Raw genomic sequence first — 26,366 nt, forward strand, 5'->3', positions numbered from 1 at the left:
CTGGAGAAAGGTTGAAGCAAAGTGAAAATGGTGAAGATCTCTAGTGACAAGTCATCTGTAAAATGCCACACATTAAAAGTAGAGGAGATTTCTGAGGTAAAGAATGTCAAAAGAAATGAGGATCAGAATCTTTAGGAATGACCACATTCAATAGATGAAAAATCATGCAAAAAGTCCAAAGAGAAAGATGTTATAAAAACAAGAATAAACATATACAATTGTGTTGTTACAGAAGTTTAAAAAAATGGAAGAAAGGAGTATATGTTATCTTCTGTGTCAAATGCAAAACAGGGTTAGAGGATAGAAAATTATCCACTTCACTTCTTGATAAGGAAGATACTATTTTGAAGTGGTTCATTTTAATAGAGTAGAAGAGGGAAAAGGAAGAAAATGAGTCTTATGTGCCAAATGCTATGTGACATTTTAAAAATATTATCCTATTTGGTTCCCACAATAAACCTATGAAGCAACAGTTGTCATTATCCTCATTTTTACAGATGAGAAAACTGAAGTAAAGGGAGGTAAAATGATTAGTCTAGGATCATACAACTGATGAGTGTCTGAGGCAGCATTTGAACTCAGCTCTTTCCAACTAGTTTCAGTACTTTAGCCACTGCACTATCAGAAATACATGCTAAATGACAAGGGGTTGAAGAATAAATGTATTCTAAAGAAGTGCAAACAATATCCATTAATCTTTCTAAAAGTTTAACAATGACAGGTAAGAAAAATATAAGAAGACATCAAGAAAGATGTTTTCTAAAAAGCAGCTTGACAAAATTAGTCAAAAAAGTATACTTCTGGCACTTGAACCCTTTCCTCAAGAAGCTCACATTTTATGGGGTGAGATAATATGCAAATGCTTATGCATACCTAGAATATATTTATTGTAAATAGAAGGTAATATTAGAAGGAAGTCATTTAAAGATTGGAGGAACCAAGAAAGTCTTCCTCCAGAATATGAGATTTGAACTGAATCTTGAAGGAAGTGAGGAAATCTAAGCAGTAGTGGTGAGGAAGGAGAATATTTCAGACATGGGAGACGGTCAATACAAAGGTATAGAGTCCAGAGATGGAGGGCTGTATGCAAAGAGAGGCAAGTAGCCAAGTAGCTGGATCATAGAGTATGCAGAAGGGAATAAAGTGTCAGAAGGAGTATAAAGAAAGGAACAGCATTTATTAAGAGTCTGCTATTTGCCAGGCACTGTGCTCAATGCTTTACAAATATTATCTCATTTGATTTCATTTGAAGAAGCCTGGAAAGGTCAGAAGGAGGTCATGTTTGCAAAGAGCTCTAAATACCAAAGTGAGTATTTTCTATTTGATGCTAGAAGCAGTTAGATACTGCCTGTATTTACTGAAACGGAGGATTGTATAATCAGTCCTATGTTTTAGGAAAATCATTTTTGAGATATTTAAGGAGAGATTAAAATAAGAGCAAGAGAGGGACTTAAGCCAAAGAAACCAATTATAATAGTTCAGTTGATTATGTTTTGTGAATAACATTTTAAATGTATGCTTTTCTAAATTTATTAAACCTGATGAAATTTCCTGAACATCCTATGGTATTTGAAAAACAAACTCCATTTTGGACTTGCTGAATTTGAGTAGCCCATGGAATATCTAGCTTGGGATGTTTAAAAAACAGCTGGTTATATGATACTGGCACTCAGGAAAGAGATAAGGAATATAAATATATATATATATATATATATATATATATATATATACACATAAGAATCAACCAGAGAGATGATAATGATAAGATTAACAAACTAGAGAGGGAGAAGAAAAGAGAGCTCCACACAGAACTTTGGGGAACACCCATTGTTATTGGGTAGGACCTGGATAAAGATCTAAGAAAGGTGAATAAGAAAGTGATCAGACAGACTCAGACAGACAACCAGAATAAAGTACAGTTATTCCTTCCATATCAAAGGGGTTTAGGGTATGGTACCTTTGAAATCTATAAAATCTGTATAAAGTTTTAGTCATTCATTCATTCCAGAGAAGTCAATTTTTTTATTTTTCTTTCATGAATTGTTTACAGTGTTGGAAGATAAAATAAGTTGATATTATATAATATCATGTATATATTTTATACATTTCTAAACTTTTTCTCTGTCATCTGCTGGCCTTCACATGTTGTCTGCAGCTTGCCAAAACTTCCCATTTAACATATTATACTGACCCTTAATATATTGAAACCATAATGGAGAAAGTTATAGTGTGGAATGGAAAACTGTAATATTTTAAAAACCTTTAAATGCAAGAATATCCAGGTTCAAGTTGGACATCTAAACTATAATTCAACTCTGAGATTTTGGAAAGTTACAAAAACACAGAGTTCATCACAATACTAAGAAAAGTTTCTATATATTAGATCTGAAAGTGGCCTAGACTACTTCTGAGTGAGCTGCTTGTCACTGGAATTTTTCCAACAGAAGATTGTTAATCACTGGTCATGAATAAAAAAGAAGAAATTCACTTTTCTGTTAGAAATTGAACAAGGTGACTTTTGAGTTTCCTTTTATTCCTAAGATTCTATGATTCTATAGTCTATCACCAAATATTTATTGACTTAGTAACTCTCTATAAGAAACCTTGAAGCTTTATGTTGAAATTGGTTTGTGAGATATAGCATCTCAGCAGATGACAAGATAGGAGAATTGGACAGTTCCTAGATCTTTCAGTGAGTATGATTCTTTTCATTAAAAGGTAAATTCTCATTGGTATAAAAGCATAACTTAAAAATGTAGACAAATTGGGAATTATCTATGGTCCTGTTTGTATCCAAGAATATGAATCATTAATAAATTATGAAACACAAAATTTCTGTTATTGATCATTGTGAAGCAATTATGTGTCACTTAAAAGGCTAATGAAAAATTCAACATTCAAAGATATATTTAGATTTTCACTATTTTAGTAATTTTTAAAGACTCAGACCCCTGACTTGATCAGTGTTGAGAAAGTCCAATGAGGAAACATTCTTCCCTCATACAGATCTCAATTTTTTTTTTTTTGCAAATTCTATTCTTTGAGAATTACCTGAGTCACTTAGAGGTTGAGCAGCTGTGTCAAATCACATAGCCAGCATGTGCCAAAGGCAAAGTTTGAACCAAACTCTTCCTGGATCTGAGATCAGTTCTCTATGCACTATACCACCCTAGGTCTTAGAATACAACTATTATATAGTATTTCCAAAAACATTATTTAATTTTCTGCATAACTTTATCTTGATTAATCATGGTAAAAGGTTAGGAGCCATTTAACTGCTCTTCCAATTAAACTAGCAAATTTATACTTACTTTGAGATCTAATTTACATGCAATCCTTAAACCATAGCCATACAGTATTCACTCTTACTCAGATACACTATGTTCTATAGATCATAAAACATTTTATTCCTTCTGAGAATGTTTTTCAAAAAGGTATCTGAAAAGTATGTGAACTGAATTCAGATGACTGCTTAAGGTCCCTTGTGCCTCTAAGACCTACATTTTTATGATTCTGAGAAAGCAATATCAAGAGGATCAGAATTTATAGTCATCTAAAGAGAGATTAGGGTTTCAAAGTGTTTGTTTCATTTCCCCTTCAGGGAAGCTACCTGCTCACAAACTCTTATACCTTTGAAAGGCTTGATGAAAGACAGTTTTCTTTAGCTGATCAAATGCATCAATAAATTATTCATCAAACAATCTATTTAACACCTATTAAACACAAGAGTCTGCACTATATAATTTGGCATTCATTGTGTAGTGGTAGGATTTTTGTTTGCTTGCTTGTCTGTTTTAGGTTCTTGGTTTTTTGTTCATTTGTTTGGCCTACCCCTAGATTTCTTCAGTAGGAGAAATTCCTTACATGGAATCTCCCTATACTGATCCAAATCATCAAATTATTGTAGCTTATAGAATTCTAGACTAGTTGATAGCCTGAAAAGCCAAGTGAATTGTCAATGGTAACAGAGCCAATAGACATCAGAGGCAGGACTTGAACCCAAGGTATTTCTAATTCCCACCACTGCTATTAACCACTCTACTGGTTCCCTTATTATGTATAATTAAATAGATACTGGAATGTTGTGTTAATTCTGTAGCTAAAAACTTTCAAATCAAACTTAAACTGAACCTATGATCAATATATATTGAAAGTATCTTTTTAAGTTCTTAGAACTTTCCAGTTCTCAGATCATGTGAGTCCTAGAAATATTAATTGTGCTTTAAGTCTTACCCAGTAAGTGATTTTTGGCAGATTTCCAGTTGATCTAATAAATGTGGCAATAGTTGTCCCATGGTTTCATCTCCAACACAACATTGTACCACATTTGGCATTTCACGTGCCCGGGTCATGATCTTCACCCAGGATTTATCTATATTGGAAAAGCACTTGGCTTCCTATGAATAAAAAAAAAAGAAAGTGAATTCATACAGATTTCTATAACATCTCCTGTATCTTGTGAAGAGTTAGTGTTCCTAATAATTTTTGTTTGTTTAAATAGTATACCCCACCAAAAAAATAGTATACCCAAATTCACGAATCTCTGATAAAACTGGAGAGTGGAAAAGGTCCCTTCCTACAATAAATCTATAACCCTAGGATTCTCAGCATATTTGATAAGTACCACATCACTCCCTCCTGGTAATAGGTCAGTGATCTCTACTTTCTTATTCCAAGGTATCATATTTGCCCATGTATAAGACTCACCCATTTTCAAAAAATTTAGGAGCTAAAAACTGGGAACATCTTATACAGTGGTTTTAGATTTTTTTTATTTTCATTTCCCACTTTTTCATACTTCTTGTCTTTATGCTCATAATTTTGCACTTGTTACTGGTATATTGGGTTATATTTTCCCATGTTCTGTTCAGAAATGGCTCAGAAAAGATTTTCTTCCAGTGCTGAATTCAAATTCGAAGTGATCCACTTTGCAAAAGTGGATGGAAATCATGCTGCTGAATGTCACTTTGGTCCTCCTCCACCTAAAGAAACAATCTAAGACTGAAGAAACTTAATTGAAAATCCCCAGCAGAAGTCCATAACAGAAAAGTCAGCCAAATGGCCTGATTTAGTGAGGGAATTAAAGCTATGGATTGAAGAGAAAAGGGCCATTGGAATTCTTGTGTCCACAAAGATGGTTCAGCATAAGAACGGCTGATGAAAAATAACACTGATTTCTAAGAAGGACACAATTGGTGCTTCAGGTTTATGGAACCAAATAGACTAAGCATGTGTCCATGCATCAGACATACCCAAAGGTTTCCTGAAAGCTATGAGCAGAAGGTCCTTGAATTTCATGATGAATAAAACTTGAGTTCAATAACTTTATGTAATAAATTTTTTTTAATTGGTTCTAATACATAAATATTAGCTAAGTGCTAAGATGAATAAAATGTTGGCCTTGGAGTCAGCAAGATGTGTTTCAATGATGGCAATATCTATGTGACCAAGAGTAAATCACTTAAATCGTATTTAATCTGTTTCATCTTCTTTATAATTGAAATATATATATATATATATACACACATATGTAGGTGTGTGTGTATATGCATACATATATTTATGTATATATATATATATATATGTATATGAAAAAGCACTTTTAAAACCTAAAGTTTTATGTAAGTTTTATTTATTACTAGACTTGTAATCTTTGCTAGACAAATAATTTAGCCTCTCTGAACCTATCTCTTTAGCAGGAAAACAAAGGTCATATACATACACTATAATAATTATAGCTAGCATCCATATTTCAATTTGTTTCTCAAATCATTTACATATATATGTTATATGGGTATAAAACATATGTATAATATGTTTATATGAATATAAATTTTCATTTGTTATCTACTTAACAGTCTTGTAAGTAAAGTATTATTTTCTTTAGATGGGGAAAATGAGGCCAGGAGAAACCAAGTAACTTGTCCAGGATCATATAGTTAATAATTGTCTAAAATGAAATTCAAATTCAAAAATTGCTGATGCCAAATCATATCTTAAGAAGCGATTTTAAGAATCAAATGAAAAAAATGCACATCAGGCATTTTTAACCTTGGATTACATCAGAAATACTAGTTGTTGCGATTATCTGTCACTCCACTCACCCATTAGGTGACACAAATTTGCAATGCTGCTTCTTAACACAGAAATAAATTTTAGCCCTTTTCATAGGTTGTTCTCTGAACTTCTTTTAAATCTTTTTTTTTCCAGAAGCAGAAAATGCAATATAAAATGTAACATCTAGAGAGAAAAGAATGTCAAATAGAATTAATGCTTTAGAAAATAAGAAACTTTTTCCTGGGTGGAAGGCAAGATGGCAGCATAAAGCTAACATGTACCCAGAGTTTCTCCCCTAGAAAAGATAAAAGTGTCTGAACTGACAAGCAAAAGAGAAGAGCCAAAGAAGTTTTCAATGGTGTACATCATGAAGGATCTTCAGGGAAGGTCTGTTTCTTTAGAGGAAAAGGGGAAGGAAAGTCCAGGAGGCAGAAAAGCCAGTGGAAGGCTTTTAGTCATGATGCAGTCCAGGTCCTAACAGCTTGACAACAGCAGAGTTCCTGTAAGATGGATAGCAAGCCATCAGGGAGGACTCCAGCCCCAGACAGTCTGAACCCTGGGAACACTGGGTTGGGAAGAAACTACAGCTAAATCAGAACCTGGACAGAAGAATGAAATAAACCTCTGCAAAGGCAAGGCCTAGAATGAATCAGAAATACCTTGACCAACAATAAGCCAGGGATCAGACCCCAGTCCCAGCAAACAAAAAAACCTGAATCTATACTATTTATACCTCAGGAACAGAGCTAAAGCAACAAAGATGAGCAAAAAAACTAAAAGAGTTCTCACTATTAAAAACTGTTTTACAGACAAAGAGGATAACAATGCCATGCTGGAAGAAAAAAAAAATCAGTGAAAAATCACTTATGAGAAGTCTCAAAACAGTCTATGAATTGGGACTCAAATCCAAGAGCTCATAGAAGAGCTTAAAAAAGAATATAAAAACCAAAGAAGAAAGGAAGAAGAAAAATGGAAAAAAGAAATGTTATGCAGCAAAAACAATGAAAAATTGACCAGAGAATTCCAACACCTTTAAAAAGGAAACACAAAAGTTAATTGAAGAAAATAAAACCCTAAAAATGAGAATTGAACAAATAGAAACCAACAAATCTACAGGACTACAAGATTCCATCAAACTGAATAAAAAAGTTGGAAAAAAACTGAAGAACACATTATCTACATTTTAGGAAAAATGAATGACCTGGAAAATACATCCACAGATCATTGGACTACTAGAAAGCCTAGATCAAAAAAAAAAAGATCCTGGAAAATGTCATGCAGAAAATTATTATAGAAAATTGTCCAAATCTGCTAGAACAAGAAGACAATAAAACCATTGAAAGAATACATAGAACTCCTCCAGAAAGAGACCCCAGGATAAAAACTTCAAGGGTAGCTATAGCCAAATTCCAGAACTCTCAAACAAAGGACAAAATACTGCAAATGGCAAAGGAAACAATTTCACCATCAGACTCACAAAGGACCTATCAGTCTCAGCATTGAAGGACTGGAGGACCTAGAATACCATATATCAGTGGGCAAAGGACCTGGGATGACCACCAAGAATTTACTACCCTGAAAAATTCAACATAAATTGTCAGGGGGGAAAAATGGATGTTCAATGAAATCAAGGACTTCCAGAATTTCCTGACACAAAGACCAGAACTGAACAGAGGAATTAATCACCAAATACACAACTCGAAAATTCATAAAAGGTAAATGAAAAGGGGAAGGAAAAAAAACAAAACAAAACAAAAAATATTGGGTCAAAACCATCAAATTGTATACAACCCTTAAAGGGAAGATATAATTCTAACTTGAGAATTTTACTCCTCTTAGGATAATTAAAGGGTTGAATATAATTGAAGAGATTGGAATTAAAGGATATGAGTATAGTTGGGTCTTTTCTCTCCTTGAAGAGGTCTAAGTTGACATCACTATGTTTGAGACAAAAAGTCAAGAAGAAAAACAGGGGTGTGAACTCTAAACTTAAGTGTCTCAGGATCCTTTGACCCACTTCAAATCTGCTGTGCTGACAAAGCTTAGCACTTTCTTTGATGAGGACATCATAAACTGGGTTGTCCTGAGTCAGTGTCCTCCATAACTTAGAATTATTTGTAAAGTTCTCAAGTGAGACCTTCAGTCCCCAGGAACTTAGAGCCTTTTAAGATTCTTATGGCTAATTAAAACAGAGTTTGATTTAACCCTTACTTAACAAGAGATTAAGTAGTGGGGGGAGTGTGAAAGAAAATAGGCTTTGTGGGGAGGGTACAAATAGTTCACAAAATGATTAGACTTTGTATTGTGTGTCTTTGGAGGGTACTTGAAAAGGAGGCAAGGAAAAAATGATTAAAAGTTGATATAATTCAAGACTCTTGAAAAATATACTTCTAATAAGACAAAAGAGGGGAGAGCACTCAGTGACTTTGAGACAATGCCTCTTATCAACCAATCAATCAGACATTCAATCAGTCTGTGATGATACTTTCATTACACTTTCAGCTTATCAAGTAATCAATTGCTCAATTGATCAATCAATTGATTAAGCTGTGATTGATAATACCTGTTTAATAGTACCTGACTTATAAATAACACCAGGTGAAGAGGCATGAAGATTTATAATTTTAGAGGGAAAGAAGTAAGAGTGTAAACGCTGAGTAAATTCTATTCAATAGATGGTCCAGAGAGGGAATAAGATACATTCCAACTTAGTTTAAAAATCTATCCTACTTGGGGCAGGTAGTCAGTGCAGTGGATAGAATTAGTAATGTTAACTGTAAATGTGAAAGGGGTGAACTGTTCCATAAAATGGAAGCAGGTAGCAGATTGGATTAAAATCCAGAATCCTACAATATGTTGTTTACACAAAACATATTTAAGCAGAGAGATCCACACAGGATAAAGGTAAGAGGATAGAGCAAAATATATTATGCTTCAGTTGAATCAAAATACCAGGGATAGTGATCCTGATCTCAGGAAAAGCAAAAGCAAAAATAGATCTCATTAAAAGGGATAAGGAAGAAAACTAGTTCTTCTTAAAAGGTACCATCGCTAATGAAGCTAAATCATTATTAAACATGTATGCACCTAGTAGTATAGCACCCAAATTCCTAGAGGGAAAGCAGAATGAATTACAAGGAGGCATAGACAGCAAAAATTTAATAATGGAAGACATCAATCTCCCTCTCTCAGAGCTACATAAATCTAACCACAAAAATAAACAAGAAAGATGCTAAGAAGGTTAATGAAATCTTAGAAAACTTAGATATGCTAGAGCTATTTTGGTCCTCCTGAGTCCAGGGCCAGTGCTCTATCCAATGTACTACCTAGTCACCCCAATAAAATAATTTTAAAAAAAGAAAACAAGAAACCTTACTCAACAACTTAATGTCCTCAAAATTAAATAGACCAAACAGAAAATAAAAGCTCAATAAGGAAAGCAATATCAAAACAAAATCAATCAATAGATTGAAAAAGACAGAAATGTCTGTAATATAAAATTACAGACAAGAGAATCATAAAATAGATCTATAAACTTCAACAGACTATCTTAAACTCAAGACAAAAAAGAAAAAAGGGATATCATATTTCAAAAAATCATGAATGAACATTAATTAGATTCTTTTGAACAAGAGGAGCATGAGAATAGAAATAATCTACTAGGTGCCTCTTAAAAAAGATCTCAAAATAAAAGATTCTTAGGAACATAAACACAAAAACCTATAGCTTTCACATCAAAATGAAACAATACAAAAAGTCAACTACGAAAATTTCATATACCAAAAAGTTGTGGTCAGGATGCCAAAAGTATAAAATGGACCTTTAATAAAATAGAGTCTTTCCAGGTATTCTGAATGAAAAGTTCTGACCTGAGCAGACACTGTAAAATAAAAATAAAGGACTGGAAATAAAGATATATTTCTATTTATCAAGCCAGGAACTATATGAATGCAATAACGAAACTGTCTTTTTTGGAAATATATGCAGATCTAAATAATCGTTAATTATTTAGGTATTTAAATCTTTTCAACAACCAAAAAGAAAAAGAAAAATCCAGCACATAAGGAATAAATGTTGAAAAACTGAAAAAACTCAACAAAATAAAAATTTTGAGAATAAAGGGCAGAAATGACAAAATTGAGAGCAAGAATTCATTGAACTGATGATAACTGATAATAATGATGATAATTGATGATATTGCTTATTATCATCAGTAAAAAAAAGACAACTCAACCTAAATGATTTACTTAACTGATGTGAAAATCTATCAACATTATTCTGTAGAGTTAAAAAATATAATATTGGGGATGGCTAGGTGGCTCAGTGGATACAGCACTGGCCCTGGAGTCAGGAGTACCTGAGTTTAAATCTGGACTCAGACACTTAATAATTACCTAGCTGTGTGGCCTTGGGAAAGCCACTTAAGCCCATTGCCTTGCAAAAAACCCCTAAAAATATATAATATTGAAATTTATCTAGAAAAATAAAAGGTTGAGAATATCAATAGAAATACTGAGGAAAAATGAAAAGGAAGTAGGTCTGAAACAACTCTTAATCTATATCACAATACAAGATTCATCAAAAAGATTTACTATAGATTAAAAAGCAGAGAAATTTATAGTCATATATTAAATATACAATACATAAAAGAAAACAACAGTATCATAGTGCTTGATAAATCCTAAGAACCCAATTAATGGAGTACAGAATTAACATTCAATAAAAACTATTGGAAAAATGGAAAAGAAATTTGAAGAAGTTAGGTATAGACCAAACAACTGGGAAGAAAATTTTACAAGAAAAGTCTGTGATAAAGGTCTTATATCAGATATAAAAGGAACTGATTCAAATTATTAAGAATTAACCAATCTTATCCAGAGAAAGAATTGTGGAGTTTGAACAAAGACCGAAGACTATTACCTTTAATTTTAAAAAAAGTTATCTTATTATGTAATTTTGTTATCTCTTCGACTTTATATTGCTTCCTTAAGGATATGATATCTCTCTCATCACATTCAACTTAGATCAATGTATACCATGGAAATAAACTAAAGACTAACAGACTGCCTTCTGTGACAGGGTGGAGGGAGGGAAGCAAGATTGGGGGGAAAATTGTAAAATTTAAAATAAATAAAATCTTTCTAAAAAAAATCACCAAACAAAGAAGATGAACATGTTTTTAAGAGAAGAAATAATTAATTCTAAGCTATAGAAACCATATAAAATATTCATATAACTAATAATTACAGAAATTAAAATTAAAGCAACTCTAAGATTCCATCACTTATTCATCAGATTAGCAAAGAAAATACAAGAGGAAAATGGAGAAGCCTGGAGAGACTATGGGAAGACAGTCACACTATTACACTGTTAGAAAAGCTATGAATTGGTCCAGTCATGTTGGAAGGCAATTTGTGCTATGCCTTCAAAATTACTAAACTCTAAATATATGTTTTGTTGAGTGATACCACAACTAGACCTAAAGCACAAAGAAATCTAAGAAAGAATAAAAGACCAAATGAACCCATATCCATGAAAATATTTGTAATGGCTCTTTTTGTATTAAGATAATGGCAACTAAGAGACTGCCCAGCTCTTGGGAAATAACTAAATGAATTATAATATGTGAATATTATAATATAGAATATTACTGTGCCATAAACAACTGTGGTAAATAATTTTAGAGGAAATTGGAAAGACCTATCTAAAGAGTAAAAAAAGAACAGAAACAGGAGAACAATTCATTCAATGACAACATTATTAGGAAAAACAATGCTGAAAGGCATTGGAAGTCTGATCAATAAAATGACAAATTACAGCTACAGAAGGCTGATGATAAAGTAGGCCACCCACTTTCTGGAAATAAGATGAAGAACTCAAAATGAAGAATGAGACATAACATTTTGGATGTGATAAATGAGTTTGCAAATTATGAGGGTTTTTTTTTCCTATTTTGTTATTCAGTTTGAAGTGAAATTGAAGGGAAAGAAAATACTTAAAAGAAAAAACCAAAAATATTTTAAACACTAGAAATAACATTACAAAAATTATTTTGAGCCCTCTTCTAGTCTTTGAAATATGTAAGTGGATATCAAAAAACAATCAATCTTGGTGGGGTTTTCTTTTTTCCAACAATTAAGAGGAACAAATGGAATCACATATTTTTATGACTGTCAAAACAGCTTTGCAATTTGTTATGGAATCCTTTCACTGATTCAACAGACAGAGGATAATCCTACTCTCCTAATATCTCCAAATGCACTACTTAAATATGCTTTTGTTTTAAACCACTCAGTTCTGGTTAAAAACTGGCTGCTGAAACTCTCCAACAGCTTACTGGTACAGAATAGGTATAATACTACATTCAGCATCTTGAGTAAGCCTTTCAAGCTAATTTTTAGAGACCACTTTTTTGCAATTCCATGTTATCTTAATCTATCACCTTAGGGAAGTCACATCAGATTCTTTTTTCTTAAAACTTACTATAAAATAAAGACCTAAGTAGCTCTGAACCTTTGACCAGAAAACACATGTCACTACTCATTTTGGCCACTAACCACTATGCAATCTTCAGTAGCATGGAAGACTATCCCTTGAGTTATTCTGTATTTTTATACATGCCTATGTTACGCTTGGCATCAAGAATCAATAAATCATTCTTGCCCAATCTATGGTCCTAACCCAACAATCATCAAAACTCTACCTGAAATTTGCATAACAATTATTACAGGACTTGTGTCTGTCTGCCTTTCATCAGAAGGTCTGATAGAAGGAACAAGTTGGAATAATTCTATCTCTCTGTTCTAGTAAAAGGGGAAATAAAATACCATAATAAGTTAAGATTACACCCAAATTTTTAAGTTTCAAATGTATTATTAAAATGCTTTGATTTCATATACAATTCAAAAGAATGCATGGACATGCTGTGAAAAACTTTTTTTTAACAATGCAATTAAATATCTCAAATTACTCTCCACGAATGTTTTTTTGGCTGATTACAGCAATTTGAGGGAGAAAAAAATGTTCTCAGTATGTTTCATGTGGGAGAGGTAGTATCTTTTTGTACATTTTCAACCCACAATTTTATATTATAAATGCAATGATGTCTCTTAAACACTTTATTATTTTAAAATTTACTTCTGTAGGAATAAATTACCACAAGATAACCTCTTCATAATTCTATGCTCTTCTATATTCTTGATTTAACATCTTCTGATGATTTATATCAGTCATATATATATATTATATATATAATATATATATATATATTATATAATATATAATATATATATATATATTGCCTACTTTATTTTCCTTCATTTCCAATTTCCACACTTGTCCCTTTCCTTCCCCTACTTCACAAAAGAGACAAAGGGAAGTGGATAAATGAGTCTAAGCTACTTTTCTTTATAAGACATTTTTAGTATTCCATATTTCTGTCATAAAAAATCTAATAAATCATAAACTTCAACAACCTTAGGCAGTTGCTTGGCGATGTCTCCTCCCACAAAGACAGCTTCTAAATAAATCCACAAGTTCTGCACTGTCATCCAGTTTTCAATGATGTCAGTTGTGTTAGAAAGGCATTGTACCCATTTTTGAATCTGTGCCTTGAATGGAGTGTTATATCTAAAAAGAAGAAATATTTTAAATCTGTATTTTTTTAAAATCTTGCTTGCTCATGCATCAGCAGGATGCAGTGAATTAAATTATTTTGCTACTAGTGATTTTCCTGCCCATTTACCAGGGTGGGAAATCTTTGATTTATGGGCTGTTAGTTAAATATCATTTGGAATTATCAAGCTACCATGACCCTGTTTGAAATAGGGAGTAAAAATTCATTCCTTCTCAACTCAACTTCAGACAGAACATTAAGTCTCAGAAAAATCAGAAATCACATGATATAGCTGAATTGAGAAGGTGACTTATTGTTGATAAGTTTGATTCCATTGAGTCAGAGCCTACTTGGAAAGGAACTTATTTCCTATTTGTCCTTCAATCTCAAAAAAAAAAAAAAGCTTGGAAAATCAAAGTTACAGTAAACTCTTCCTGGTAGGCAGAAAATTAAATAGCAGTATCAATCAATCTGACTGTCGCACTCTTTCTTATCTTTCTCTTCCCCCTCCCATTGAAACTGATTCTTCACAGCCTCATGTCATGATAAGCAAAGTAATATAATTCCATCCTATTTACAGAATTGATTGTGTATCTTGCATATTTAGGGCTGCTATTAAAAATTATATTCATAACTTAAGAAGTTATTTTTGTGCTAAAAGGTCATGTGCTTCCTAATCATTATTAAATGTAACTATTTTTATTTTAAATATGACTTTATTAAACATATGAACTCTACCAGAAAAACTGCTTATCCTGTGGAATTCAGTCTGCCTAGAATGCAAATTGACTATTGCTAAATAGATAATAGTTGAAGGAAATATGAGCCTTTAACAGTTGAGCAGAGGATATTGGCATGGAGTTTTAAAGCGAGGATTACTCAAAATTTCTTCTAGAGTAACATAGGTGATGTCTATAATACTGCAAAATAACTGCAGTCATTCAGTATACAGTCTCTGAAGGTTTAAAAATAAAGAGCACCTGAAAGAGGGGATCAATTAATTTAGAATCTAAAAGGGAAGTCATAATAGGAAGAAATGAATACAACAAATAGTTTATGAATACTCTCTAAAACCAATTAGGTGTCTTTTCACTTTCAAAATGAATTTCTATCAACTTCTTTCTAAATTATTTATCACCCTGACTTGTCTTGTCTTTTTCCCAACCAAAGCTACCTCAATTGTATGTAAATTGTAATTAAAACACAACCTAAAATTTTTCTTAATCTTTTTTTTTGTATCACAGACACATTTGACACTCAGGTGAAGTCTATGGATCCTTTCTCAGAATAATTTTTTTGAAAAACATACTAATTTTCAGTTAGAGATTCATAAAAATAAAGATAATAATTTTCCTATCCAAGTTCAAGGATTCCTTTAAATATAACAACAAACTTGTTGGGGGTCCATGGATTCCAGATTAACAACTCCTGATTTATAGAATTTATTATTATTATTATTAATGAAATATTTATGTTTTTGAGTTTAAAATTTAAAAACTTACAAGTTTAGATACTTTTGATCCACCCTTCCCTCCAAAAAATGGAATTAGTCAATTTTAATTTCTATGGCATTCAATTCACTATTTTCTATGGATTGGCTATCAAAACTTGGGGGAAAGGGGTAGAAGAAAAGGTTCACTGACATAGACCATTCTTGAATTAGCTAAATTGGTGTGGTTTGCTTTTCATGTTCAAATTTATTATCTTCTACTCATTCTTTTTTAGACTCCTTACTTCTTATGCCCATTAGTAATCCCTTAAACCTTATTAGACCAAATTCAATATTTTCAGATGAAATAATTTGCTTGAGGAGTGCTGCCTTGCATAGTTGTCAAACAATTAGACATTTGAAATAAAAAGGAAATGAAGAAAGGCTTTTCCTTTGGTATGAGTCAATTTTAATAGCTGAACTACTTGATTCCACTCTGGAATTAAGACAATAGAGTAATTCAGGGCATCAGAGGTTTTTATATAAAGCTGGAGCATCCAGAAAAATAGTATGATAGATGGGAAAGATTACTGCCTTGGAAATCAGAAGTTTCAGATTCTGGCTCACCTTCTTGGCTTGTCTAAACTTACCTAAATTTCTTCATCTCTCTAGGCCCAAATTTCCTCAACTGTAAAATCACAGGGGAAAAAATTCTCTCCAAGGACCCTTTCAGTTCTAAATCTTTGATCGTAATTCAAAATGCTAGTTTTGTGCTGTATTTTGTGTGTGGTGTGTGTGTTTGTGTGTGTGTGTGTGTGTGTGTGTGTGTGTGTGTGTGTGTGTGTGTGGTATGGGGGCTTTCAGAGAATCTAGCCACTACAGGATGATATAAAAATGGCATAAACTGAAGTGTCACTTGAAAATAGACTTGCATATGGAGGCTAACATTAAAATAAATGTTTGAAATATTTGATAAAATACTGGATAACTGGGAGGGGCTTACAAAAGATTTTTCATTTCCCTTAATTGTTTGTTTTTCCATTTTTCACCTCTCTTGGAAAAAAATGACTTTATTACCTGTTGCTCATTAAGGAACCCAGCATCATCAAGCTATCTTCCATGCCTGTTATAATTTCTGCTGTGCTATCCCCTCTTAAGAGTAGTTCACCACGGGTTTTAAAACTGGCAAATGCAAAGATCTTATTGTCCCACTCAGTAATTACTTGTTTCAGTTTTTGTTCAATGTCCTTCTCCTTCAGCGCACTAATACAAATGTCCTGTCAAAATAAAAAAAATGCTCATTTTTTGAAAATCAAAATTTTAATAAATCACAAATTTACCATTCACAATTATAATCATGGTAAGGGGTTGCTATAATTTAAATAATAATAAATAATTAAATAAAATTAAATAAAAATAAATAATCTTAAAAAGTGATCACCTATTTATTCTGGCACATAAGATTTAGAGGTAACAGGGGAATACTATAGGTTTTTGTACAGTTGAATAATCAGTCAAACATAAGAATTTTATTCTGTCATCTTTGGGTAGATTAAATGGGGAAGATTTGAATTAAAATTTGTCAGAAGTTCAACATAGTATTATAAACAAGGGAAGATAAAAACCTAAACTGAGGAGGAGAAGAACTAGACATATATACAGAAAATTTAGAAAAAAAGAGATGTTATAGAGGCAGAATCAACAATATTTGTCAATTAATAGAATAAGGGAGTGGGAGAGTTAGAATTTAAAAAATTGAAGGTAATTCTAAAGAACCTAGATTTTCTAATGTTATAATGGTATGTGGAAGATTGTATTTCTGGTTGAAATAATTCAAATTAATATTTAGAAAGAACCCCTAGCAACAAAGATTAAATTGAGAAATTAAGAACAAGCTGGTTTGCCCAATAAAACTATTATCTTTTCCCTTTGTCTAGTCACATTTGCCAATCCAACACTTTTATTTGAGAAATGTGCAGGCATTCCACTTTCCCATTCAACCTCACATCACTTCTTGCCAAAAATACCTCTATTTCTTCTTTATATTTCAGAAGAGGTGCATCCATGATGCTCCTCAACTTAAAGGTCTCATTCTCGACATCAAAACTATGGCCAGTGAGTGCTGCAATCCTTTTCCAGTGTCGATCCATCATGGCTTTATTTGACATGTATTCCAACAGTGGACAACACTCATTGAAATCATCAATGGTCTTCTTTAAATCCAGAAAGGCTTGCCAATCCTTCAAAGCACGTGGAAGTTTACGACACCTATAAAAGGAAAAGAATAGGGAAGTCTAAAGAAATCTGACCTATTTTTATTTCCATCTCATCTTTTTATATCTAGCAATGAAGACCATACTAAATCCATATTTCCTCTTATCTAGAGGTATGTCACGAATGGCATTGCTCTAATCATGGCCATTTCACAATAATTACCTTAATACAAAAGACCCAGTATCTAAGAAAACCAACTAGAATGCAATTTGGTCAGGCAATCATTTAAAACATTGTTCCTTTGAATTTAACTCTCCTAATCCCTTTGTTTCACCTAATGCCTTTTCACAGACAAGATTATGACTTTAGGCAGATCTCAAGTATATTACATATTCATTAATGTGACTCCATCTTTCCAATGCGACAGTACATTGCCAAGATTTTATGTTATAGAGTGCCAGTCTTCATAGAAGGAAAGCAAAATAAAAGCTGGAATAACTTTTGTCAAGGAATCATTTTAGAAAGTTACTACTAGGGCTTTGAGAATACAAGGCTTCCAAGTAGGATGAATTGGATACTATCTCCCAATCCCATTCCCAAGTCCATATGAGGCAGTATGTCTTTATGAAAGTTTAGTCTTAGGAGTCACATGACAGGTTCAAAACTTTGCTGTAATAACTTATTAGTTATGTGACTAGGAAAGCCACTTAATCTCTTTCTGAGGCATAGATTCCTTACTTATAAAATGGAGATTCATTTAGATATAAAAGAAATAGTTGGCACACATCATCACTATCTTCAACTATCTGAAGTACTCTCATGTGAGTTAGAGATTTAATTTGTTCTACCTGGCAACATGAGATAAAATTAGGAACAACCTTGGAAACTGCAGAGAGATAAATTCAATTTACGGGAAAACTCCCTAACAATTAGATGCATCCAAAAAAAATCCAAATATAGTGAGATCACTTGCTAGCATTGCCATAGAAGAGATTCTATTCAGGCATGGCCTGAATTAGATGACCCTGATGCCCCTTCCAATACAACATTTTCATTTCCTTTGTCTCAGGGTAGTTGTTAAGATGTTTTATAAATTGTAACAACTATAAAGTTTACCTAAAAACATGCCTTAACAATTTCAAGCATACAAGGGAATTAGCATTGGATTGGCAATGGATAGCGATGGGCCTGAAATTAAAAAGACTTAAATTCAAATTAGGCTTCAGATATTTGGCTGTGTGATACTAGGCAAGTCATTTAATCTGTTTACCTCAGTTTCCTCAACTGTAAAATGAAAATAATAAATAGCACCTACATCTTAGGGTTATTATGAGGATCAAATGAATTAATTTTTGTAAAATGCTTAGCATAGTGATAAAAAGGTGGACAGTATGTTGAAATTCTATAATAAAATTTCTTTATAATTTCTTTAGTTTGCTCAAGGTCAAAATGAAAAAGAAAAGATTTATGGGGGGAGTGTTAATTAAGTTTAATTCTATAAACTGATGGGGCCTCAAGGAGGAAAGAATTCTTTATGATATTGATTTCAAGTTGTGATTTCAGTTATGATTTATATTTGGATTACTCCTGCCTACAACCCTCCCCACATTCATTTCCATCTCTTACTCTGATTACTAATCATCTTAATAGTACAAATGATTCTAGAAGATGTCAGTTGTCCTCCCTCTTGTTCTCTCTCTTCCTCTTCCTCTCTCTCTGTCTCATATACATATACATACACATGTGTGTTTGCTTATACATATACACATATATAGATATATACACACTTTATATGTGTTCACATGTATGCACACTAAGTTTTATTCTCTCCTATTAGAAAATATCTGACTTTCCTTCCTGGGTCCCCAGTATACTATTTAACTGACAGTTAGCATTTAATAAATGCTTATTTATCCATTCTTATTATAACATTCCATAAATATGTAGGATAATCTAAAATTTTTTATTGTCTTAACAAATCTTTGAACATGATTTCTAATATTCGATAAGTTTATTCATATGAAGACATGGTATTAAAAAAATTGACATATTTTATCCAAATTTAAAAGATTGCTCTTATATCACCAATCATATGGAGATAATGAAATAAATACTATTTGATGACTGTTTTGGCAACAGTGCAATAAAAATGCTTTTCAAAAATCTAGAATTTTATAAATGAAGCAAAGTTAAAAATTACTTAAGAAAATAATTAAAGTTTAAGAACTTTTTAACCCTTGTTACATACATACTAACCTTTTGCAATCCCTTACCTGTTCTGGAATTCTAGAAGGTCATTATTTATTTTCTCAGTATTCACTTCTGACCAAAGCATATCATAATATCCATTGACAGTATTAATGACACTGTTGTACAAGCTGTAGATTTTCTGGAGGAGATTAAGTTGCTTCTTTATCTCAAGGAGCTGAGGATACTGAGTCACAGGAAGTCCAAAAAGCTCTTCTCCACCCGTGTAAGTGACATATTTGCGAAATATATTGTCAAATCGAGTCTAACAAAAAATATAAGTGCAAAGATACTCAAATGATATCCAAAAAGGAAAGGAAAAAAACCTTATGGTATATCTAAAATAAGACATTAGTGACAGATACATCATTCAGCACATATATTTCTACATTTAACTGCCCCACAAATCACTTTTCACTTAAACACATATTCTTATAATTGGTCATTTATATTTGTTTATTGATGAGATTATCAATAAAATATCATCTATACTTTTCTAATTACTGACAATATAAAATTATTTTAACAAGATATATCTATAATACCATACACAACAATACACATGCAATATTAAAAAGTATTTTACTTGTATTTCTTGGTTTAAAAGTATCACTAAAATGACAGATACAATAGGATTTATTTTTTCTACCAGTATACACATTAGAAATATTACCTGGAATATAATAAGTCTATCACTGGCTTCTTGGGGCTCTAGACCAGCAGCCATAGGACCATTCTATGACGAAAGTTAAGATAAAGAATTAATAATGTATTCTATCTACATAAGAAAATGCCAAGCACTGGATGGAGACTTGGTCTCATTTAGTAGCTTTCTACACTTTCAATTTTTTTTAATTCAAAGAACATAAGATTTGGATCATACTTAAAATAAAAGAGGGAAAAATAGTATCACTATTGTGTTACCTAAAATAATTAAGGTTTGAGGGTATATTATTTCCTCTTTTCTAGGAAATTATCTTTGCAAAAGAAATGGAAAGAGAGAGGGGAAAGACATTGTCTATTCCAGTTTTTAAAAGACAAATATGATTTTGAACTGATAAATGAAGACAAAAGAATATTACTCGTTCTTGTCTCTTTATGGCACTAGAACAACCGTCATTTTTCTTTTCCAACACATTACTCATAAGCTCTGTAGTTTAGTCCAGTGTTAAACAGGGATCAGAAATATTACCCTCTGCTCCACGGTTATATTCATCAATACTGGAAGATATAGGGAAGAAAGGGACTGACATAGAAAAGAATTTTCAATCTTATTAAAGGACATACTGCCATCAAAAATTTTTCCATATAATTTTGGAAAAGTCTCCAATGTCTATCTTGATCTAAATGATAAACAACAGACAATATGCTGAAATTCTATTTTTTTTAAAAAACTGATTTTAATTTCTTTAAACTGCTCAAAGTCAAAATAAAAAAAATGAAATTTATGGAGGAATGTTAATTAAGTTTAATCCTAAAATAAGTATAGGACCTCTAGGCAGAAAGAATCCTTCATGATATAGATTTTAAGACCCGTTATTTTAAAACAACAATTCTTTTTTTTAATTATCTCCTTTTCCTTATAAATACATACATAGAAAATTAGTTTAGTACCATGTCATAGTCTGAATAGAACTGATTACAATCTTCAACAAAGCCTTCTACAGTACTAATAAGTTCTCTCCTGAAATTTGGCTGCAATGTGAATAATTCATGTTGAACTTCACTTGCTCGGGTCAAAATCTTCTCCCAGGTATAACGCAAAGTATCAACCTTTTCCATTTCCTCCTTTGCCACTAAGAGTCCATATTTGTTAAGTAGAGCATAGGATTCCTAGAGACCCAAAGGAAAATATATCAAGTAAGTAGGGATAAAAATCTAAGCATGAAAACATTTCCTTTTGAAATTATGATAAAAATGAAGTTATACCAAGGAATAGTAAACTTTAAGCCATTAATAGACACAATATATAATTGTCCATCTCTTGCTACCAGAATCAAAGAGAACAGAAAAGAAAAAGAATGTAAGAATGTTAATGCAACATGCCTGGGGAAGGGGAGAAGGAGGCAAAGAGGGAAGCATCCAGAGCTAACTAAGTATCTTGTAATTTGCAGTTCCATATCCTGGAAAAAACTGGAATTCACAGATGCTCCATTTCAAGGCCATCCATTGGAAGATTTAAAAAGCACCTGGAGGGTCCACAGATAAGAAATCTAATGGAGAAGGTGAATAACCAGGCAACATCTTCAGTTGCAGACCAGAATGAGAGTGTTATGTAAATCAGGTACTTAAGATTATCTTTTAGTATTTACTAAGGACTGAGTGTAGTCTCAGGGCTACCCCCTCCTCATCCCACTGTGATTTGACAGCTCACAGAACTTGGACTTAGCCTAGTGAATATCTATTTGTTTTAGAAATATGGAAAAGCTCCAGTAATGTTTCCTTTCTCTATCTCCCCTCTCCCTACTCCAGCTTGATAGCTATTCCTTATTTTTTACTGAGTTTTAATTCATTGCTTTTGCTATGATTAGTGAAATGAAGTGTAAGACCTAATTATAGATCACAAAAGAAATTAATGCAAGGAAAACATGGGAGCTAATTGAAATCTAGACAGAAAGAAATATTAGATCAAGAGTTAAATTTGTTCCAGTGACCAGATTTGAGGACTGATCTGAGGGCTTAGGATAATATATTTCACTAATAACCAATATAAAGAATCACTATTTCTTTTACAACTACAAATTAGCAGTGATGTCCTTGTGAATGCCTGAAGCGAAAACTGTTTTGCTCTGATCTCTATTAGTTTGGATTCTTTAAATTAGGGTGGTTTGAGCAGTTTGAACTGTCCAAGGAATGGATAGGGAGCAGAAGTGAGGATTAGAGAAGAAAGTCACACCTTTTATCCACTCTCAGGCTCATATATGGTCTGAGGAAAACCAGCCCTTCTCCATTTCTGCTGAAGTAAGGGAATGAAGAGAGAGGGGCAATTTTCAAATTCTGACTCCCACAAGATAATTAAGAGTTCATACAATAAAAATCTTATGCCATTTAGCATATACTCTAAGGCGCACAATGTCTTAAGAGATTCTTTAGAGATTTATATTATTGATAGTTTCAGGATTTAAGGAAAGTGAGAAAAAGAAGTACTTCCCCAAAGTGAAATTCAGGATTGTGAGGTTAGTGTCTATCCTGGTCATTAGGGAAATTCAATAATGTAGTCAACAACTTGGTGGCAAGTCTAGTATCATTAATCAAATGATAAGTGCACATTTGTTTTGTACTTTAATTTAAAATAATGGATCCTAGAGCCCTTCAAAGAGATGAAGTATCTTCATAAAGATACATACACACAATTTTTTAAAAAAAAAAAAGCAACATAATACCTAAAAACTACTATAGGAAAGTAATAGTAGAGGGAAATGTAAACTCTCAGATTAGGATAAAATCTATTTAATTAAATAAAGATTTAATTATAATCTAATTGAAGGAAATTGATTTTATTGCTTAAAAGTATAAAAACTATAATAACATTCTAAACATAGTCCTGCTCAAATCTTATTTGTACTATCAGTATCTAATCCTTTTCATAATTGGAACAAAGGGCAAATTCTATCCAGCTCAGATCAAGTTAGCAAAAAAAAAAAAAACAGCTATCAGAACCTAATAAATGGCTGTCTTTGACAGTCATGTTAATAACAAAATTTATTAACTCTACTCTTGTTGTTGTTTACCTCAATAGGGCCAACTTGAAAGTCTATGGGAATCTGCTGTTCTCTGATTTCTTTAAGTGCAGCCATTGCTATCCTTATATCATCCAAATCTTTAATCTGACGATTTAATTTTTTATTGAGCTCTTCAACCAAAGTAAAAACATTCTCCATTTCACTTTTGTATTTCTTGTTACAATGACGACCTATGTCAATCATCCAGGCCTTGGTTTCTGCAGTCAATGCCATTTTCAGGTCAGCTATAAAAATAAAAGATTCATAATATATTTTGGAAAAGTAGGAATAGCAGATGCAAAATATAGATACAAAAAACCTTTTTAATTTACAGTTACACTTGGCATTTATAGAAACTTCTCTTTTTCCTTCCTTAATCCTGTTTTTCTTCTGTGTTCTATAGCTATCCCAAAATATATGGAAGTAAATTAGGCTTATTCCTTTCAGTTCTCTTTCTCTTAAAAATTAAAAACTAAAAAGATTTCCCTCCTTAAAATTATTCATTTATATATTTTTATAATATTTGTCCTTATAAAAACCCAAAGCATATTGCCAAATACTAAAACCTACACATTAAATATCTATTGCCCTTGGAGATAAATCTCCTAGGGTTTTTTTAATATCTTTATTTTTTGAAAAAGCTCAATTTTAATACCAAATACATCAGATATATTCCCTTTCTCTCAATAAGCATTCATTTTCAGTGAATAGCAGCAAAACATTCATTATATCTCTACATGTTCTCAAATAGCTGATTGTGTATAAGGGGAATAAATAAAAACCTACAAACTAGACTCTTCTGCTTAGGTTTCATAAAAGGAAAGTCAATCTTTAAGAAAACCCTCTCAGAAATAGTAATCTAGAGATGAAGAGATAAAAATATTTGTTGAATTTCAATGAATACCTAAAAGAATGTTTACCTACCTGTGTATAATGCAATAGCTCCTACACAGATATATTCAGGTTCAGAATTAATTTCCTGTTCTAAGTGTTGGAAATAGAGGATCTGAGATTCAAATTCAGAAAGTGAGGGATTTTTACTTAAAAATTCCATAATAGTGTCTTCTTTCTCCTTTTGCCATATATGTTGGTAACGTTTGAAACAATCTAGGGATGAAATAACTTCCTGAAAAAGGAAAAAAAAACGAAGAAAGGAAACAAATATTAATTAATTAATTGTCTACTGTGAGTCAGGTTCTATGTAAAAGACTTTTAAGATATTACCTTCTTTGACCTTCATAACCGAGCTGTAAGGTTGGTTTTCTTATCTCCATTTTGTAGTTGAGGTTAACAGAGAGATTAAGTAACCTGTTCATAGTCACACAGTTAAAGTCTGAGAAAAGGATTGAACCCAGGTCTTCCAAATATTTAACCCAGTTCTCTAAGCAAATTATACCTAATTGCCTTTAAGTAGCAATGATTGTAATAAAATCATAATAAAATAGTAATAATTAACATTTATGTAACAAAATGTCCCAGGCATTTTATAAGTGTTTTACCATTATTATCTTGTTTGATTTCCAAAACAACCCTGAGAGTTATGTGTTTTTATAGGTATTTTATAGACGAGGAAACTGAGATAAACAAAGATTAAGGGACTTGCCCAGGGTCATAGAGATGCTAAAAGTCTGAGATTGAATATGAATTCTGGTCTTCAAATTATACTATGAAATAATAATAAGAAGTATGAAATAAGAACATTGATATATCTGCCAATAACTAATGTCTTATTTTTTAGATAATTCAAAACATGACTATAATTTCATCATAATGAAAAACATTTATTGCATATCCTTGCCAATGAAACCCCCAAAAGGACAGATTTGTGGTAGAATGAACACTAAAGGGGTAGATAGATGGTATGATGGTTAGAGCACTGGCTTGAGAATCAAGAAGATTCATTTTCCTGAGCTCAAAGTCACACTCTGACTCGCTATGCCACTTACTATGTGACCCCGGGAAAGTCACAAGTTTGTTTGATGAACTGAGGTTCATCATCTATTAAATGATTTAGAGAAGGAAATGACAAACTAATTCAATATCTTTGCCAAGAAAAACTCAAAAATGGCATTTCAGAGAGTTAGACAGGACTGAACAACTCAACAGTAAATAATAATGGAATGGACATTAGACTGGTAATCAAGAGTACTAGTTTTAATTAATTCTAACTATGCCTTATATTATGATCCTTGAAAATGTCATTTTACATTGAGAGATGGTCAATTATGATGGATGTAGCTCCTCTCAGAAATCAAGGACAACAATGAGAGAGGTATCTGCTATAGACAATGCCATTCACACGCAGAATAAAACACTGCAGAGTGAACACAGAGCAAAGCAGACTATGTTCACTTTTTTAAAAAACTTCTTTTATGTTTTTCTTTTCTTTCACATGATTTTTTTCTTTCCCCTAAGTTCTAATTCCTCTTTCACAGCATGACTAATATATAAATATGTTAAGCATGAATTTATATTACAACTTTTACCAGACTGTTCACTGCCATGTGGTAGGGACAGAGAAAGGAGGGAAGTAGAAAAATGTGAAACTCATAAATCTGCAAGTGGAAGAATGTTGAAAAATTACTATTGCATGTAATTAGAAAATGACATAAAATTTCAATAAAAAAAGAAAATTCCATTTTAATTCTTTGGATGCAAAATCCTTATCTGTAAAACTAGGAGGCTCTACTAGATTGAATTTAATTCATTTGAACAGTTAGGAAGATGGAATAATATAGAATCTGTTCTCAAAGATCTTAAAATCTCACAAAGGCGAGCATGATTTAACAAATAGTTTCGATATAAGGAGCACATAATAGTCTCAGCCAAAAGAAAAAAATAGTCCAAGCAAAACTATAAGAGAAATACGAAAGGAAAGATAACACTTTTGAGTTGGTGGAAGGGCTCAAGGAGGATTGACATACAAGTTAGGCCTTAAAAGAAGGAAAGGTTTCAACCCTAAAGAGACTTTATTCTAGCTATGGGGGTTATAATTGTATTAATGAAACAGTGGTTCTGGGATTTGACTAGTCTTGATTGCTCTAACATAGCATCTTTCTTGTAACCTTTCTGTCATCTAACA

The 26,366-nt window shown here is 32.2% G+C and overlaps 1 protein-coding gene across 1 annotated transcript in view; it reads right to left on the reverse strand.

The window, feature by feature from the left end:
• The window catches only part of DNAH5 (dynein axonemal heavy chain 5), a 302,769-nt gene that overhangs the window by 169,354 nt on the left and 107,049 nt on the right, over positions 1-26,366 (reverse strand). Inside the window, exons 23-31 of the mRNA XM_074202020.1 lie at positions 24,209-24,410; positions 23,294-23,529; positions 21,177-21,395; positions 20,236-20,298; positions 19,589-19,827; positions 17,129-17,369; positions 16,179-16,378; positions 13,533-13,686; positions 4,234-4,397 (exon numbers count right to left, since the gene is read on the reverse strand). Of these exons, the coding sequence (XP_074058121.1) occupies positions 4,234-4,397; positions 13,533-13,686; positions 16,179-16,378; positions 17,129-17,369; positions 19,589-19,827; positions 20,236-20,298; positions 21,177-21,395; positions 23,294-23,529; positions 24,209-24,410 (1,718 nt within the window). The remainder of the gene's footprint in view (positions 1-4,233; positions 4,398-13,532; positions 13,687-16,178; positions 16,379-17,128; positions 17,370-19,588; positions 19,828-20,235; positions 20,299-21,176; positions 21,396-23,293; positions 23,530-24,208; positions 24,411-26,366) is intronic.

The sequence above is a fragment of the Macrotis lagotis genome, chromosome X, assembly GCF_037893015.1.
Source record: "Macrotis lagotis isolate mMagLag1 chromosome X, bilby.v1.9.chrom.fasta, whole genome shotgun sequence".
NCBI lineage: Eukaryota > Metazoa > Chordata > Mammalia > Peramelemorphia > Peramelidae > Macrotis > Macrotis lagotis.